The 18,571-nt window shown below is 44.9% G+C and overlaps 1 protein-coding gene across 8 annotated transcripts in view; it reads left to right on the forward strand.

The window, feature by feature from the left end:
- Positions 1-18,571, forward strand: part of LOC308588656 (cystathionine beta-synthase-like) — a 41,100-nt gene that overhangs the window by 7,597 nt on the left and 14,932 nt on the right. For 4 of the 8 annotated variants that reach the window (XM_081197174.1, XM_081197176.1, XM_081197175.1 and 1 more), the window contains exons 2-10: positions 7,171-7,384; positions 7,563-7,669; positions 8,272-8,406; positions 12,334-12,413; positions 12,768-12,902; positions 14,386-14,455; positions 15,887-15,978; positions 17,467-17,592; positions 18,459-18,543. In XM_081197174.1, the coding sequence (XP_081053300.1) occupies positions 7,179-7,384; positions 7,563-7,669; positions 8,272-8,406; positions 12,334-12,413; positions 12,768-12,902; positions 14,386-14,455; positions 15,887-15,978; positions 17,467-17,592; positions 18,459-18,543 (1,036 nt within the window). In that variant the 5' untranslated portion in view covers positions 7,171-7,178. Of the gene's footprint in view, positions 1-3,948; positions 4,118-7,170; positions 7,385-7,562; positions 7,670-8,271; positions 8,407-12,333; positions 12,414-12,767; positions 12,903-14,385; positions 14,456-15,886; positions 15,979-17,466; positions 17,593-18,458; positions 18,544-18,571 lie in introns of those variants that run through there. The other 4 variants (XM_081197179.1, XM_081197180.1, XM_081197181.1 and 1 more) reach the window with 2 other exon arrangements.

Raw genomic sequence — 18,571 nt, forward strand, 5'->3', positions numbered from 1 at the left:
CAGGCCTGTTAAGCTACCCATCTACTAATTTTTGACATGGGCCTTGTGCTGAATTTAGCAGAGACTGAAGGTCCAGTAAAATTGGGCCATCTTGCTGACTTGCTGCCACACAAACCTAAAGCACAGGCTGATCCCTAGTGTGATCAGCAATAGAGGCTTTTGTTCTGCCCTTCCCTAATAAACCCCTCAGCTACTTGTTACGATTTGCTTGTCTTTCTATGATTCTCCTCTCTGTGCTAGACACACACAGTTCCTTTCTGATAGAGACTTGTTTTCTGTACTCCTAACCATCTTTGTTCTCTTTGTCTAAACCCATCCCATCATTTTAAAAATGCATCACTCAGAACTAGACAGTTCTCCAGGCTGACTAGAGCAGAATAAAGTGCAGCTATTACTTTCTGTGTCCTGGAAACAATCTGTTAACCCAGCCTGCTGTCGCATTAGCCACTTTGCAGCTGTGTCATGCTGCTGACTCATGTTCAGCACTGACCAGCTGCAATCCTGAGATCATTTTCACATGTCTGACTGTCAAGACACTATACCCAATCCTAGACCTATGTATCTTATTTCTAAATCATTTAATTACCTCAGTGCAGACCTTTGCACCGGACACATATTTTTAAAGGAGTTCAGTTACATGTATTTAAAATCCCACTCTTTTAGCCAAGAAAGACTCCCAAAGCAAGCTAAGGATTCTCACACAGAAAGACAGAGATAGATGCTGCCCTCAGGATTACAATCTTAAAAGACACAGAACAAAGTGAACATGGATTGGGAGGCAGGAGGAAATAATTGAACAGTTTCAAGTTCTTAGTTATAGTTTGTTCTAACAGAGCATGTACCTAAGATGTGAGATGCAACAGTTCAAAGAGAGGAGGCACTAAAAGTTGCTGCAGTCTTAGCTGCAGCAATAGGTAGATTCTGCCTCCTCCTCCTCCTCCTCCAATCTGATGTTAATCATAGAGCTGGTAGGGACCACCAGGGTCATCTAGTCCAACCCCCTGCAATGCAGGAATATTTTCCCAATGTGGGGCTCAAATCCACAACCCTGAGATTAGGAGTCTCATGCTGAGTGAGCTGTCCTGGGAGCCCAGCAGTCAGGTGAAAGTTTTGCAGGCTGTTTCTTTTCCTTTTTCCTATACAGTTTCACGCTTTTCTATATATCGGACCCCAGGACAGTGGAAGGAAGGGAAATGCTTTAATTTCTCATTTCTCTTCTTCCCCGCCAGCCCAGTTTGTTGCTCTCCCCTGCTTCCACATTGCTACTTCTTGCCACAGAGCGTTGCATGCAGTGCCAGGATAATATCGTAAATACCAACAAGATTTTGGAACGACTCCCAGGCTCCTTAATATAACTGATTAACCTTAGGAAAGAGATATCCCAAATCTGTTTGGCAAGACCCATGCTATGAGTGGAGCTGAGATTACACACCCTTAAGGCCATAAATGTCATGCAAAGTGTGATGACTTCGGCTTCTGTACACTGATACACTGAATGCCACTCAAGTGGGTATTGCATAATCTTGGCACGCAGAAGGCATTACTATGAAGTAACTGAGATCCTCCTAGTATCGTTTGCAACTGCCATGGAAGTCGTAGGGCATAAACAGAAGATGGATATAGAAGGGTCTATATCAGGGACGGGGAACCCGGTGCCCTCCAGGTATTGCTGGAGTCCAGTTGGCATTACCTCCAGCCAGCATAGCCAGTGGTTGGGGATGATGGGAGCTGGAATCCAACAAAATCTGGAGAGCTACAGGTATACCGTATTTTTCGCCCTATAGGACGCACCGACCCATAGGACGCACCTAGCTTTTTGGGGGGGAAATCAGGTTTGCGCAGCCATCCCCAAGCTAGAAGAGGAAGACGGAGCACTTCGTCTCCCTCTTCTGCCTTCAGGGACAGCCTCTCTAGCCTCCGTGGGGCAGCGGCTTGCCCCGCTGTCCCCCGAGCTTATGGGGCTGGCGATGGGGAGAAGCAAGCTTGCTTCTCCCCCCCCCCCCAGCCTCCAGATCAGGTCAGGGAATAGCGGGGTGACGGCGCTCCGCCTCCCCGCTATCCCCCGAGCTTATGGGGCTGGCAATGGGGAGAAGCAAGCTTGCTTCTCCCCCCCCCAGCCTCCAGATCAGGTCAGGGAATAGCGGGGTGACGGCGCTCCGCCTCCCCGCTATCCCCCGAGCTTATGGGGCTGGCAATGGGGAGAAGCAAGCTTGCTTCTCCCCCCCGCCAACCTCCAGATCAGGTCGGGGAATAGCGGGGTGACGGCGCTCCGCCTCCCCACTATCCCCCGAGCTTGTGGGGCTGGCGGGGGGGGGAGAAGTAATCTTGCTTCTCCCCCCCCCCGGCCAGCCTTCAGATCAGGTCGGGGAATAGCGGGGTGGCGGTGCTCCGCCTCCCCACTATCCCCCGAGCTTGTGGGCTGCAGGCTGCTGCCCGCAAGCTTTGCGAGCCGGCGGGACCTCCCGCCGGGCTTGCAAGGCTTGCGGCTAGCTTCCTGAAGCCTGGAGAGCAAGAGGGGTCGGTGCGCACCGACCCCTCTCGCTCTCCAGGCTTCAGGGAAAGCCTGCATTTGCCCCATAGGACGCACCCAGATTTCCCCATCATTTTTGGAGGGGAAAAAGTGCGTCCTATAGGGCGAAAAATACGGTGTATGGAAGCACATTGTCCTGACCTGGACCAATGAGGGCAAGCAACTGGGTTTTAATTATTAGTGAACCCGGTTATATCAGCTCCTAATGTGCAAGTGATATACAGCAATACTCCCCACTAACTACAGCTTCTGTCCTGTGCCTGTCTTCACCCGTTTGGAGCAATGGGATATATCTACCCCCCATTCCTCCTTAAAAATCCTTGGCTGATGCTCTGTATTCAAAATGAGCCAGGCGCCAGGCACAGTTTGCACCTATCAGCCACTTGCGACCAAGTGAAGATACCTGGGTGCCAGGATGGTGTCTGACAGCTCCATCATCTGGAGGTGCATACCTGGGGATCCTTGGATCTAGACTGTTTTCACACAGTCATATGACATCTCATATAATTCTATCAGTTACATTTTATCTGCATAATCGGAATGAATTCCAGGAACCAAAATGCTTTTTCTGTGCAGCAGGAACAGTGAACAACATGATAGTTACCGTATTTTTCGCCCTATACGACGCACCGTCCCATGAGGCGCACCTAGTTTTTTGGGGGGGAAATAAAGGGGAAATGCTTCCCCCCACCCCAGCCCCCAGAACAGGCAACTCTCCGCAAGCCATGGGAGCCCAGCGCCGGGCTCCCACGCCTTGTGGAGAGGTGTGCGAAGTCTGGGCGCGCTGAGCTCAGCGCGCCCAGCCTTCGGCATGCAGGCAACTCTCCGCAAGCAGCGGGAGCCCAGCGCAGGGCTCCCGCGGCTTGTGGAGAGGTGCACAAACCTGGAGAGCGAGAGGGGTCGGTGCACACCGACCCCTCTCGCTCTCCAGGCTTCAGCGAAAGCCTGCATTCGCCCCATAGGACGCACACACATTTCCCCTTCATTTTTGGAGGGGGAAAAGTGTGTCCTATGGGGCGAAAAATACGGTAATTGTTGTCGCTTATCTCCACTTACCCCACCCCACTGCCCTGGTCAACAGTTGGGAAGAATATTCCTTTGTTATGAATAGTCAGTGTCACCATTAAGAAAAGGGGATAGGAATAGGCCAGTATATATGTGGATGGTCCCTGGGTCAAGGGACTTAACTTCTTTAAGGTTGCCATCTGAACTAGCCAGATGTTTAACTGATAATCACAGCCAGTGATTGCAAAATAAGACTTTTCACAAATGTTGAAGTACGATCCAGTGGGCTTCTGCATAGAGAGAATATGATGGCGTGAGGTGTGTCTTGCAATAGGCAACAGAATGTCTTGTGCCAGTTTAAACTGTCTCAGTATTCTTTTGGCAACTGGCAAGTTAATGTTACCCAAGGTGTGGAGCATCAGGTGTGGGCCCTGAATGTGCCTCTCTTTCTCTCTGGCCCTCTGAAGACTCCTCAGACCACACACCCCTGGATCCTTTTTGCACCCTGGTGTTTTTGCTTGGCTAGAGTGTAGCCTTGAACTTGGGTGATGTCTCCTGGTTCTCTGGATGGCAGATACAGAGGTGTGTGTAAACTAGCCTGTTGTTCAGAGGGAAAATTTACATCAGTTCCACCTACGGTTTCCTCTGACCCTGCCCTGCCACTAGAATCTGGCCCGCAGATATTTGCCCAGAAGTGAATGTGATCATCATGCTAGTAAGGTCTCTTCCCTCCCCTCCTTACTCTATAAGAGTTGTGGACTTTTTTATTCTTATCCAAAAGAGCAAGCTGGGACACAATATGCCAGGCAAAGCAAATGAAAGTTTGTTTTTTCAGTAATCACCCTGTTACAAAGCAAGCTCAAGGTCTTTCACAACAGCTTTAATCTAGAGCTCTGGTTTTGGAATTGGCAACCCCCTTATCTAGAACACCCCAGTGATAATCCCACAAGGATCTCAATGCTGTGTATGATCAAAGGCTGTCTTAATTCTAAGTACAATACACTTATGCACTACTTTACTGTATGATGCTAGCATCTATTGCCATCTATTTTCCAAAAGTTGTTTCATGTTGAGGTTCATCTGGGGATTTTAAGGTAAGAAGGGGAGTGGCCATGGGAAAATGCCTGACGTAAGGCTTCTTCAAATTGGCCAGTTACTCCCTCACTTCTTAGACTTGGCCTGTGAAATAGGGCAAAGCATGAAGGCCACTTAGGAGATAATCTAGTGGCTTTATATGAGAAGGAAATAAGAAATAAACTTTCCCCTGCTTCCTTTGCAAAGCCTTTTTTCTGGTTACATTTGCATAAATGTTATAATTAATGACTGACAGGTGCAGGAAGTGGATTCAAGATGGCTCCCAGCGGGCTAATCCTCTACTTGCTACATGATTGGTCACCTACTAAGGAGAATATGAAGGTTCTTCAGAATGCAGTAGAGAAGTCTCAAACTTCAAGTGAAATGCCGCTTTGTAAAAGCATTTCACTTCACAACCCCACAGTTTAGTCTGGCAAACTGTTATGTGGGGCAATGTGGAAGCTTTTTAGTGGATCTGGAATTTAGGAATTTGTAGGCTGACCTATCTTGTTCCTTGTCGCTCTATGACTTGGCTCTGCAAATATCTATTCAGGTAAAATTTGTGCTTAAGGTTGCAACTTCTCCCCCTTGGCAGAAGGGGGCCCTTTTATGACAGAAGGATATAGCCTTCTGTGATCTTGCTTCTGAATCAGCGCAAATGGGTGTTGAGAGGTAGTGAGAAGAGGATGCTGCCAAATTATCAATGTCTGCTGACAATTATGGAGTCAATCTCTAGAAATGCACCAATTCTAGAAGATTCCAAGTAGTGTCTTGATTGGGAATATTTTGTGCACTTTATTATTTGTCCAGGGGCAGCATTTCCTAGTACACTTGAAGTTTCTAGTTCTAGATTTTCCGGTCTTTCAGGCTTTAATGTTGCTGTTGATTATTTATTGATATAACTGGGCCTTTTAACCTCTTGTTTCCTGAGATCTTGGAGAAAAGCATTGCCTGCTGCGTGTAGTATAATAAGGGAAATAACATTTTCTTTCAGGTCACATAAGTCATATTACAGGACAATTTGCAAGATGATCATGGGAGCTGAAAGGAAAGGTTACAACATTTGGCCGTTTTTAGGGCAAGTAAAGGAGGCTGGGGGACATGGTAGAGATACATAAAACTCTACCTGGTGTGGAGAAAGTGAACAGAGAGACATTTTCCTCCCTTGTACTATTAGACCAGGGGACGTGGGTGGCGCTGACAGAGCCTAGGACTTGCTGATCAGAAGGTTGGCGGTTCGAATCCCTGCGACGGGGTGAGCTCCCGTTGCTCGGTCCCAGCTCCTGCCAACCTAGCAGTTTGAAAGCACGTCAAAGTGCAAGTAGATAAATAGGTACCACTCCGGCGGAAAGGTAAACGGCGTTTCCGTGCTCTGCTCTGGTTCTCCAGAAGCGGCTTAGTATGCTGGCCACATGACCTGGAAGCTGTACACCGGCTCCCTTGGCCAATAAAGCGACATGAGCACCGCAACCCCAGAGTTGGTCATGACTGGACCTAATGGTCAGGGGTACCTTTACCTTTACTATTAGACCTGGCATCATCCAGTGAAGCTGAAGGCCAGAGGTTTGGGGACAGACAAAAAGAAATACTTTTTCATGCAGTCTGTAGTTATCTATGTAACTCACTGTCACAAGATGTAGTAAGGGGTTTAGACAAATTCATGGGGCCTCAGGTGATCAGTGGATCCTTGTCCTGATGGCTGTGCACTGCCTCCACTGCTGGGGCTCTGGGGAGAGTTCTGTTTGCGCCCAGGTTCTGCTTTGGAGCGTCTAGTTTTGGCATCTAGTTAACCACTGTGAGAACAAGATGCTGGACTACATGGGCCATTGGCCTGACCCAGCAGTGGTGTTCTTTTGTTCTGCTCAATATTGGGAATTGTGCAATCAGAACCAAGGTAGGGAAATGAATTCCAGATGAACTAGTCTAGAATTTGTAAAAACCGTGGAAGGTGTTCCCCCCCCCCGCCCCCTTAATTTACTGAGATGTTCCTGGTGTGTGAGAGAGAATCGTTATCAGGATTGGAGAGGGTACAGCTCTGTGTTAGAGCATATGCTTTTCATGCAGAAGGTTCCAGAGTTTAACCAGAGTTTAACCCAGCTGAAAAAAGGACTGGGTACCAGCTCGATGGTGATGGAAAGGCATTTGCCTGAGAGCCACTGCCTATGAGAATACAGTCGTACCTTGGATCCCAAATGCCTTGGTACTTGGACCTTTTGGCTCCCAAATGCCGCAAACCCAGAAGTGAGTGTTCCAGTTTGCAAACATTCTTTGGAACCTGAATGTCCGGCACAGCTTCCGATTGGCTGCAGGATCTTCCTGCAGCCAATCGGAAGCCGTGTTTTGGTTTCCAAACATTTTGGAAGTCGAATGGACTTCCAGAACGGATTCCGTTCGACTTCCAAAACGACTGTAACTAGTACTGGGCTAGGTGGATCGGTTGTCTCACGTACAGTAAGGGCATGTCATTTTAGGTGGTAAAACTTAATTTTTTGCATTTATTGACAATTACTGTATTTTGCCTAATGGCGAGTGAAAATTTCATTAGTCCCTTTCTTCCCTTGAGGTCACAATGCCATCGTTTCCCACAGAAGCCGGGATGGACACCTTGGCTTGCTCTCACTTCTCAGCCAGCTGCACACCGAATGGAATTCCGGAGAAGGAGCCTTGCACCTCCCCAGAGAAGGAGAGGAAGTGGATCAGGCCTGACATTCCAAGCAAGTGTACCTGGGAGCTTGGGAAATCTCCTTCTGAGTCGCCCCATCACCATGTTGCAAGGTAAGCTGCCATTCAATAGAACCGCAAACTGAAGTCTGATTAGCTTTGGTAGTTAGAATCCAGTGCGCTCGTTTGGTTTGATACTTTGCAAGCCATGTTCAGGTGCTGGTGGATATTGCTGTGGGGTTTACAGTTGTTTCCCATCCCTGCTCTATGTTCCTGTGTCTTTCTGGTTTAGATCCGAGACTCCAAAAATTATGCCAGATATCCTCAAGAAGATTGGCGATACTCCCTTGGTGCGAATCAACAAAATTGGGAAGCTCTTTGGACTTAAATGTGAACTTTGTAAGTATCTTCTGGTTAGCTGGAGTTGTAAATGCAAACTTTTGTGCTGTCGCAATGATCAAGAAGGACCAGTTCAGCCAGGATTTTGGTAGTGTTTGCTGTAAACTCGGCTTGGCTGTAAAGCCCACTGGCCAGTTCAAAAGACAAATGCAGCATTGGGCTGATTCAGAGCTGATATCTCAAAAGCCTTTTGTTTTGTCACCTTCTGTGTTAAATTATATTTCTTTAATTTTACTTCTGTCATTTGTAGACTGCCCAATTGACAATGTCCTCTGGACTGACATAAACCAGAAAGAATAAAAAGAAGCCTAGAAAAATAAAATATAACTAATCACAGTAGAGAACTAACTAAATAAATAAACTAGTAGTGCCAAAATGATACCGAATGAATAATTAGTGGGTGTTGTCTGCAACGGGGTGCAAAGGAAGTAGGAAGCTATTGCTGCACCATGTGTGTTTGTGCACCCAGCGAGGCTATAAATTGGTCAGGTGCATTTTTCCCCTGAAAGAGGGCTAGACATTAAAAGCTGACTTGTCCCCTCTTTTTGATAAACAGGGGAAAAAATGAAACCTAGTTGAAACATAGTCTTTGTGCTTTCCAGTGGCAAAATGTGAGTTTTTCAATGCTGGAGGGAGTGTGAAAGACCGGATCAGCCTAAGGATGGTAGAAGATGCTGAAAGGGATGGGATTCTGAAACCTGGAGATACCATTATCGAACCAACGTCAGGAAACACAGGTACGGTTGCTTGGGAGTGAGATCAATTGTAGTGCGACTCTGGGCTGTGTTGTTGGGCATAGCAGTAATGCAGACAGGAGAATAATAGGACAGGGATTGCTGAACAGGTATCTGGAGAGCTTTATTTCTCCCCAAAATGGAAACATCATGACGGATATGAGAACATTAAGCATGTACTTAATGCTCTCCCATGGAAGTCAGTGAGATAATCAAGCAATATCTCTGGTGTAAAGTCATGGAGCTCTTTGTGTTTACCAAACTGAATGAGAAACACTGTCAGAGCTAGTTTTCCCAACAGTTTACCTTTCAGAATCTATGTTCACTTGCAATTTTTTTTTAAAGGAAACTCATCCTCCTTTTAACAATTTCCAGTCCTCTATTAGATTATGCTTTCAACAGAGCTGTGGAACGTTACTCATTCGTATAGACACAATGTGATATCACATCCAGAGGAGAAAACAAGTATGGAGAAAGCTTTATTTTTTTATATATATAAAATTTTTATTTTATTATAAAATTTTCACATTTTATAAAGACATAACATACACAAAAAAGACAAAGACAAAAACATGCATAATTTCAAAAATCTTATTTTCTTAACCTTGTTTCTTGACTTCCCCCCACCCCCCTTCATGCATCCCAATTTCCATAATTATGTCAGCAAGTTATTATTTCTCCTCTTTACCATCTTAATATAACACCTTTTAAAGAAAATTAGGTTCTTTCCTAAGTTGGACTCAAATTCCCTTCCATCGATTTCCCAATTTGTATTAGATAAAAATCATGTTAACTAAACCCAAAAATCATGAGTGTTTTTGAAGTTCTGTTTTCCCCCTCCCTCCCATCCCTGGTTTCCGTCCCTTCCCAAATACATGTCCATAATAACAGTTCTTAGCCTGGGTTCCTCACATCCGAGGCCTTCAAATCTCTTTCAGTCCCTCTCCGCCGGTCTTGTTGGTAGTCCTTTATGTTGGTCATCGAATCTCGAAGGAGTTCTGTCCCAATCAAACCAGGTTTTCTTCCCACAAGAGCACTTAAAAACAACTGCTGCAAAAGTTCCACAAACTCTTCATCTTCAAAGTGGGGGCCCCAGTCATATTTCTTCTTTATTTTAAATTCCTGTATTCCAAGTATTCCAGGGGCCGCCTCCTTCATCTTTCGCAGATTTGTAATCCATGTGATCCAAAGGTCTTCTTGCTTATACTCCACTAATATAACCTTCTGGTTGGTACTTTCCATCTGTACTTTCTCCTTTCCTTGTTTAGTCTTCCTCAATTCTTGAGATATCTCTTCCAGTTCAGCTGCAGATTCTTTCCCATTCAAGTCCTCAGTACATTCAACAGAGCTGCTTATTCCAGAAGTCAAGGTCGTGAGTTGTTTATTCATAGCCAGACTCTGTTCTTGTAAAATTCCCACAAGATAGAACATTCTTTCTATCTCAGCTAGTAACTTTCCATCCGCAGCCATTGTAATGTCTCAGAATTCCCCCTAGAGGGAATCTGGTTACTTAGTAATCTTTTTCCAACAGTCCTCAACCTCGTTGGTTTCTTTGTTTCCAACAACTTTAATTCAATTGTATCACATTTAGTCCAGAGAGATCTTAAGTAGCAAGCTTTTTCACTTTAAGTTGCCCGTTTGACAGCTTTGACAGCTGTCAAACTCCTTTCCTCTTCAACAGGCTCAGAGGCAGGACGCTCCCGGGCCCGGGAGGGGGGGGGGTTGCACCCAACAAGAGAAAAGCTTCTGAAATTCCACTCTTACACTCCAGCTCAAAACTTCTTTTATCAAATCGTGAAAGTTAATGTCTTTTTAACTCACCCCAAAAGGGTAGGCTCTCCAACTTAGTTCTCCTGCTATTGCTTTAAATCTTCTGCAGGAGGGGGGGTGCGGACTTCCCTTTGACACATCCCCCGGTCGTATCAAATTCAAAAATAGATATTTTAAAGTCCGAATTCCAATCTACTCACGGGTTGCTTCTTTTCCGGTCCGAATTTAAGGAAAAAAGTCAGCGCTCATCAGCCATGGCACACGGCTCCGCTCCGCTGGGATAGCGGTCTACTCCCAGCACCACGCCACTCTCCGTACCCTCTCCGAAGCCTTTAAAAAGGCTCTTCGTGGGTCGGGGAGGGCGCTTAAGGTGCCCACCGAGTCACCAGGTCCGCAGGCATCCGCGCCTGCGGTTTTTGAGGGTCTCCGCGTCGCCGTCGCGGTAAGACCCGTCCCCAGCGGAGCCGATTCCCTCCGGAGCTCGGAGGGAATCCGCCATTGGCTGTTCGCGCCAACCCGGAAGTCCTCAGTATGGAGAAAGCTTTAGTTGTCCTTATACGCTGGTACAGTATAATGGTTAAGGACATGAACTATGAGCTGGAAGGTCCCTTGTGTGAATCACATTAATTCAGCCTTGAATTCACTTGATAGCTTTTACTGCTTCTCTGTCAGACCCCCCCCCCCCCCAAATCATCAGGATGTTATATAAACAGCAAATGTCGCCTGATCCTTTTCATTGAAAGCCTTGGAAACTGTTACATCAAAGTGTTGCTTGAAAGCCAAGGACTGATGTTGTGGTTTAATTGATCAGAAGTTGTTCAGGGGCCTTTGAATTCTTAAGTTCCTTGATGCTCCGCTTAACACTCAGCAGTCAAGTCAGAGAAGGTAACCCAATGGTAGCCAGAGCTGCCATGACACCTCTGGCTGCAGAGAGACACTGTGAAATCAGAGCTGATTGGCATCAATAAATGAGGGTCATGCAGAGAGGAAGAAATGGAGGGGGCGGTTGAAAGGCTGAAGAAATCAGTGAACACAGAGGAGCTTTTAAAGGGGACCAGAACCATGATCTGTTGTAATGACAGGGCCTAAGCTAATCTGTAACATGGGGGGCATTGTAAGGATTACTGAGCAATGTATATGAACAGATAGCGTTTCCTACCTAAATGGTAAGCAGTCTTATTGGATTAGCTTTTCACTCTTCTCTTGGGAATCTTCCAGTGCTGCATAATTCCGCAAACACATTAGAACATCAATACTGCTTTTGTTAAAAAGAACAGTGTGATCTTTGGCATCTCTTAAGATCTAAGGTTGTACCTCTTGCTCTCCTACACTCTCAGAAAACACAGACCGCTCTGTTGTGGTTCTGTTCTGCACAGGCCAAGTTTAGAGTGTTATGATTGTTGTTACGTACAAGTGGACACAAAACTTCACAGCAGGCAGTTGTCCTTGTAGTTGAAACAGCCTTAGTTTTTACAGTGAATGTATTGAATGCTTCCTCGCCAGTCTGTGAAATGGTACCTTCCAGTGGTTAGCGATATTGCCCCCTGATGTCTGGGGAAAAGATGAAGCAGGATGTAATCCTAAACTGGCATGTGTGTTGGGAGAGAAGCATCCACACAACTAGAAGTGTCTTGAAAGCTTTTTTAACTACAGCCAGAAACTTGGCTAAACAGGCAGTCTGCTTGTTAATATAAAAATGGCTTGTTCTATCAGTATGAGTATCCAGTTGGTCCAGAATGGCAGGGCATACATTTCAGGGATGTCACAACTCAGTGGTAGAACATATGCTCTGCCTACAGAAGGTCTCAGGTTCAAATCCCTGGCATCTCTAGAAAAGACTGGAAAAGGTTCCTTTCTGAGTACCTGGAGAGACACGTCAGTTGGTGTAGACCTGCCTTCCCCAAACTGGTACCCTCTCAGATGTTTTGAACCACATCTCCCATTATCTTTGACCATTGACCATGGTGGCTGGGACTGTTAGTAACTCTAGTCAAAAACATCTGCAGCGCACTAGCTTGGGGAAGACTGATATAGACAGTACTATACGACATAGGCAACTAGTTGGACTCTGTATAAGGCTGGTTCCTCTGCTCCTGCAAGTAAAGAGTTTTAAAATATAAATGTGTGGCTTCCTTCAGTGATGCATTTCCTTGGTTCCAGGGATCGGACTGGCTTTGGCAGCTGCAGTGAAAGGCTACCGCTGTATCATCGTCATGCCAGAGAAAATGAGTATGGAGAAGGTCAGAGCTGCTTATCATTTCAGATGCTTACAAATCGTCACTTGTTGTGTAATTGGTTAAGTGGGACATCGTTAGCCAGCAACGCAGATAGCTGCATATGGGGTAGATGCTGTTTAATACGGTAGTTCTCAAACTTGCTGTTTCAGTGAGGTAGCAAAATGTTTAAAGAGGTTCAGGATTTGGACTGAAATTCAGTATTTTAAGTTTCGACTGGCATTACGCTGGGAGTAAAATAGCTAACATCTGAATTAATACATAGTGAAAGCCACTCAAAGTCTTATAGCTTAAAGTTTAATTTCCCCATTGCTCGGGTGTTGTGTGGTGCATTTCACAAATTTGTTTTTTTGAAATCAGGTGGATGTTTTGCGTGCTCTTGGGGCAGAAATTGTGAGGACTCCAACTACTGCTAGATTTGACTCTCCAGAATCTCATGTTGGCGTGGCGTGGAGACTGAAAAATGAAATCCCTAATTCCCACATATTGGATCAGGTAAAGAGGCAGAAGGAGAGAAGTACTTCAGATAGCTAGGTCCTAAGTGGAATACAGTCCTTTTCATTCATCGTTCTAATATCTCACTGAAGCTGATAAGTTATAATTCCCAATTCTCAGGCAAAGGGATGGAAAAGTCCCTGCCTGAAACCCGGGACAGCCTTCACAGGTCAATATAGACCAGTCTTCCCTGACTTGGTGCCTTCCAAGTATTTTGGACTGCTCATCCCATCAACATCAGTCGGCATGACTAATGGTCAGTTATGATTGGAACTGTAGTCTAAAACATTTGGAGTGGCACAGGTTGGGAAAGGCTGATGTAGACAATACTGAGCTAATAGAACCAATGGCTTGTTTCATTATAAGTCAGCTTCCTATATAATCTTAAGTCAATTGGACTAAAGTTAATTGCACTTAACTTGTCCTCCAACTCATACACAATTGTCATCCTGTGGGTGGGGCTCTCTTGTGGGCTAGTTAGCCACTGAAGAGGAGCAAGCGTTGGTGGTACGTAAGGAGCTTGAACACCTCTAAAAAAAATAAAATTAAGTTAAGTGGTGCTGAGACCATAATTGGAACTCCCTTCCTATTGCTATCTGATAAGTGCCTTCACTGTATTCTTTTTGGTGCCTGCTGAAGACATTTTTATTTAGACAAGTCTTCCCAGGTGTTTAGAAAGTGTGTATGAGTTCTACTTTGTTTTAACCTATTCTGTTGTGGATTAAACTTTTGGTATGTTTTAAATTATGGTTATGAGCATTTTAGTGAGCATTTTATTGTTTTATCTTTTTTGTAAACCACTTTACAAAATCAAGCGGTATGTAAATTTTATGAAATAAAATAATAGTACTTTGGCAAAGAAATACCCCATGTCCTACTCTGGGGGTATATCAGGGAACAGGGCCTTCTCAGCAGTGGCCCAAAATTCCAGAAACCAGATCCACGGAAGATCAGGCAGGTGCTATTTGTAGAGACTTTCAAGTGGGCTTGAAGACTTTCGCTCCCTCTCTATAACTTTCTGTGGATGAGGTAAATTAGATTGTCAAGATAATGTCCTAAATTGAAACATGGGGAACTCTCTTCTTCTGAGTCAGGCCACTGGTCATCTAGCTCAGTTTTGTCTACTGGCAGCTGCTCTCCAGAGTTTCAGGCAGTTTTTCCCAGCCCTGTCTCAAAACACCAGGAATTGAACCTGGCTCCTTTTGCATGTGCTCTGTCCTTGAGCTATGGCCCTTCCTGATAGCATGAGGATTTGGGGTGGTGGGTTGTTCTTGTGTTTACTTTTTAGATTATTATTAAATGGGCTTGCTTTTAATGGTACTGCTTTTTGCTATTGTATACTGCTTTGTGGAGGATTCTTCCTTTAAAAAGCAGCTTATAGATTTATTAAACATTTAAGTCCACGTGTGTTCCAGCAACAGCCCTCTTTGTAAACTTGCCAGACTGTTGTTTTTCTACATTTTCCTTTCATTTTTCAACATAGTACCGCAACGCCAGCAACCCCCTGGCCCATTACGATTCCACGGCTGAGGAGATCCTGCAGCAGTGTGATGGTATGTTCAGCCGGCCAGTAACTCTTGGGCCCCTCATCCTAGATGCTTTGAGAAAAGGGGGGTTCTGGTAAATGACAAGGCTACTATAGGGCCAGGATGCATAGACATGGTATCAGTGGGTGTCCAACAGCCCCCAAGCAACTTTTCTCCTGCAAGTTTGCCATGCCCGAGAATTAGAGTTGGAAGGGACCCCATGGGTCATCTAGTCCAACCCCCTGCAATGCAGGAATCTCAAGTAAAGCATCCATGACAGATGGCCATCCAATCTTTGCTTAAAAACCTCAAAGGACGGAGAGTCCACAACCTCCCAAGAAGTGCTATGACATCTTTTAATTTGCATGGTGCTCTAATGGCTGGAACTGAGGTGAGGCTTCAACATAGCTATAACTTAGCAATTCCACAGCACATCCCGGTGCATAACATATTTTACAATTCTTATTTCAAATTATTCTCAAAATAGCTCTCTGTTGCTGGTTAGTCTCGGTGCCAATTAACACGTTGCAACAAAGCGGATGTACTACCATGTATTTGTGTCACTGGGTAAATGAGGTACATGTCCGCTTCACACATTATCAAGTACGCCCTAAATGGAGCATTGCATGAGTGTGGGGTGGACCTGCGACATCCACAACATGTGAACCAGTAGCTAGAGACAGTGCTTTGCCTAAAACCATCGGTGGAGCTTTGTGCCAGAGCAAAGATTTAGATATTGGTTTCCCATCTTGAAAGCCCATATCTATAGCTCTAAATGAATATCTCATAGATCCATAGATACAGAATTATTGTTTCATTTGCTTATGTATTATTACATGCCCTAGGCTTTCAGGACCTGGCAGGCCAGACAGATTAGTTAAGAAATACATATTAGTAAATAAATACATTTGCTGGCATTTGCTATAGGGTGGAAATGCGAATCTAGGATTCACATAATCTATGGATTCTCTCTTATGTTTATGCAATTAATCTGGGCTCCAGTTGATGTTTTGGGGCATTGTAGGGGGTTGAACTAGGTCATGTTCACAGTACAGTCGTACCTCTACTTACGTATTTCTCTGGATACAGAATCTTCGGGTTACGGCCATGGCAAACCCGGAAGTGTATTCTTCCGGGTTTCGCCGTGCACGCATGTGCAGAAGTGCGCCTCTATTTACATAATTTTCAGGGTGCGAACGGACCCCTGGAACGAATTAAGTTCGTATCTGGAGGGTCCACTGTATAACCTATTGCATTTTTTTGTATTTGCTAGCTTAAGGCCAGTAGAGGGAGCTCTCACATAGCATTTTTGTCTGATGAAATGTGTTTCTTCTGCCTGTGCCATACTGAGGCAAAAACCCTTATACCAGAATTGGCTAAAAGACTGTATCCATTCAGATTTGTGTCTTTAATTCTTTTTGGCCACTTCAACTGTACACATGTTTCTGCCTCTGATAGGTCACGTAGACATGATCGTAGCTGGAGCGGGTACGGGAGGCACCATCACTGGCATTGCCCGAAAACTAAAGGAGAAATGCCCTGAATGCAAAGTAAGTCCCAGGCTAGGGCAGGCATCTCAATCACTGCTTCATCCTTTTCCATTGTTTATGGATTTATGTGATCCTGAGACTTATTGGGGTATAGGGAGTCTCATGAGCCTTGTGTTTTCTTCACCCTGCTGTGTTATCTCTGTTTGTCAAGCCTTCTGTTCTCATGTTCCAGGATGGGCCCAGGCAGACAGGAATCTCTGCCCTTAAAGCAGGCACTGGGACCTGTGAGACAGGCTTCTCTCGACCAGAGTTTGCTTCCATTCTGTTCTACGGCTCCTGGGGTGATAGCCTTCACCATGCACACAGATCTGCCCCCAAAATGGAGCTCATTAGCAGTCATGGTACCTGGGAAAAGCACTGTTGTTGCCATGATGACATGGATTGCCACCAGCTATATCACTGATTGCTGCCTGTTCACTTGCTATTTGCATTTTTATCCTCGTGTGTGTATGTCTAAGGAAAGTTGGGACTACTTGCACAGGCAGAACATTCTTATGTAGACCAGCTCATTATGTTCATGTTAAGCATTCTTGATGCAAGGGTGTCCTTTATACTGTTGCACACCTTGCGTACGGCAGTCTGGTCATCACTTATTCCTTATCCTTAAATAAGCACCTGGAAACCCACAATGGAAAAGCAGTTGAGGAACGATTCTGAGCAGAAAACCAGGAGTCAAGGATAGGGTCAAGTACACCCCAGAGCCAGTCGCCTTGGCATGGATGTTGAAATCATCCACAACCAGCAGTCCAGGGGTTCCTCAACACCAGCTCTTAGACCAGCTTTGTCAGTTCAGGCAGGGAGACTCTAGTAAGGTGGGCAATAAACCAACAGAACCCCTAGTCTATTCTGATTGCCCAATGCCAGGAACACAAACTCTAGATCAACCTCCCAAACTAGACAGAATTTCCTATACTTTTAAAAATTTGGGCAGAATTGTGTGAAATTTGCCAGCAAGGTCACCGCTTTGGAGAATGTGAATACTACCAATTTTGAGAAAGATGTCTCAAAGAATCTAATAGTTTTATTGTGTCCAACATAGGCATTTCATCCTCACAGGAAACAGAATACTTAGTAGAATCTTAAGAGTAATAAAACACGCTGGACATCTTGTATCCTGTACTGTGATTCCTTACAAAATTATTTGAGTGATATAGAGATGTATGTCACTGAGCACATAATATCATGTTTCCGTCTGCATCACCTGTTGGGGTTATATATATGTAATGAGAGCTAGCATCTGAATGGGATCCAGAGCACACTTGTTGACATTCGCCCTTTCACTAAGCCAAATGAAAGCAGTGTAGGAGCAAGTGGGTTTTTTTAGGTTCTTTAAAAGCAATGATTGACATCAGGTTTGGTGTTTTCCAAGTTTTAATGACAGGGAAAACATCTTTGCGATGCCACAACAATTTTGACTTACTATGACTGATTTAACAATGCTGTTCTTGATAGCCAAACGCTGACTCAATGCTAAAACCTCTCTTGCAGATTATAGGTGTTGATCCCGAAGGATCCATTCTTGCAGAGCCTGAAGGACTAAATAATACAGACAGCACAACTTATGAAGTGGAAGGGATTGGATACGACTTCATCCCTACTGTTCTGGACAGATCAGTAAGTCAGACTCCCCTCATGTGCATGACTTACAGTCCCCTTACTGCTGAACACATCTTGCTGGCGTGTCCATAATTCTTAGGTCTTTGGAAAGGCCTTTTTTGCATCTGATTTCCTGCTGTGAACTTAGTCACGCTTCCTCAGGAAATGCATAGACACTTTGCTTTCCAAGTTTTCCTATGTCCTTTTTCATAGATCCCCTCACTTTGTCTTTATTTCCCTGTGGCTACATGTGGCTCATTCCTTGCCAAAATAATGCACGCAGAGCAAATAATGGAGCTCAGAAATGCATATGCAAATGTGCCTAATATTTTTCCATTGAGCAGTAGAAAATCTGTGGATGTAGTCAACTGCCTTCTGCTGACTCAGACCATTGGTCTGTCTAGTTCAATATTGTCTACACTGCTGCTCTCCAGGGTTTTTGGGCAGGAGTGTTTAGCAGCTGTACCCGAAGATGCCAAGGATTAATTATAAACATCCACCACTGAAATGCACAATAAAACAACTCCATTAATACAGCACAGCAGTTGAAACAGGAGACTGAGGAGATCGAGGGGATGTCTGTATATGTGGGCAGCAGGAAGACAGTTTCCAGATTTCTCCCAAATTTGTGGCAGTGGACCCAAGAGTCTGCCACTAGAATCCATGTCTTCTGTCCCACACTGAATTTCTTGGCCTGCTTAATAATAATAATAATAATAATAATAATAATAATAATAATAATAAATTTTATTTATATCCCGCCCTCCCCAGCCAAAGCCGGGCTCAGGGCGGCTAACAACAATAGTATTAACTTAAGGGCCCAAGTGCAGAGACAGGTTCAAGGCTTCATGGGGGTTTTTTTGTTTCCTCACCCTTTCTTCCAGTTGGTGGACAAATGGTACAAGTGTAATGATGAAGAATCTTTTGCCTGTGCGCGCATGTTAATCAGAGATGAAGGATTGCTGTGTGGTAAGTGCTTTCTGAGAGCTATATTTGT

The sequence above is a fragment of the Podarcis bocagei genome (genome assembly GCF_964188305.1).
Source record: "Podarcis bocagei genome assembly, chromosome: 6".
NCBI classification, from domain to species: Eukaryota; Metazoa; Chordata; class Lepidosauria; order Squamata; family Lacertidae; genus Podarcis; species Podarcis bocagei.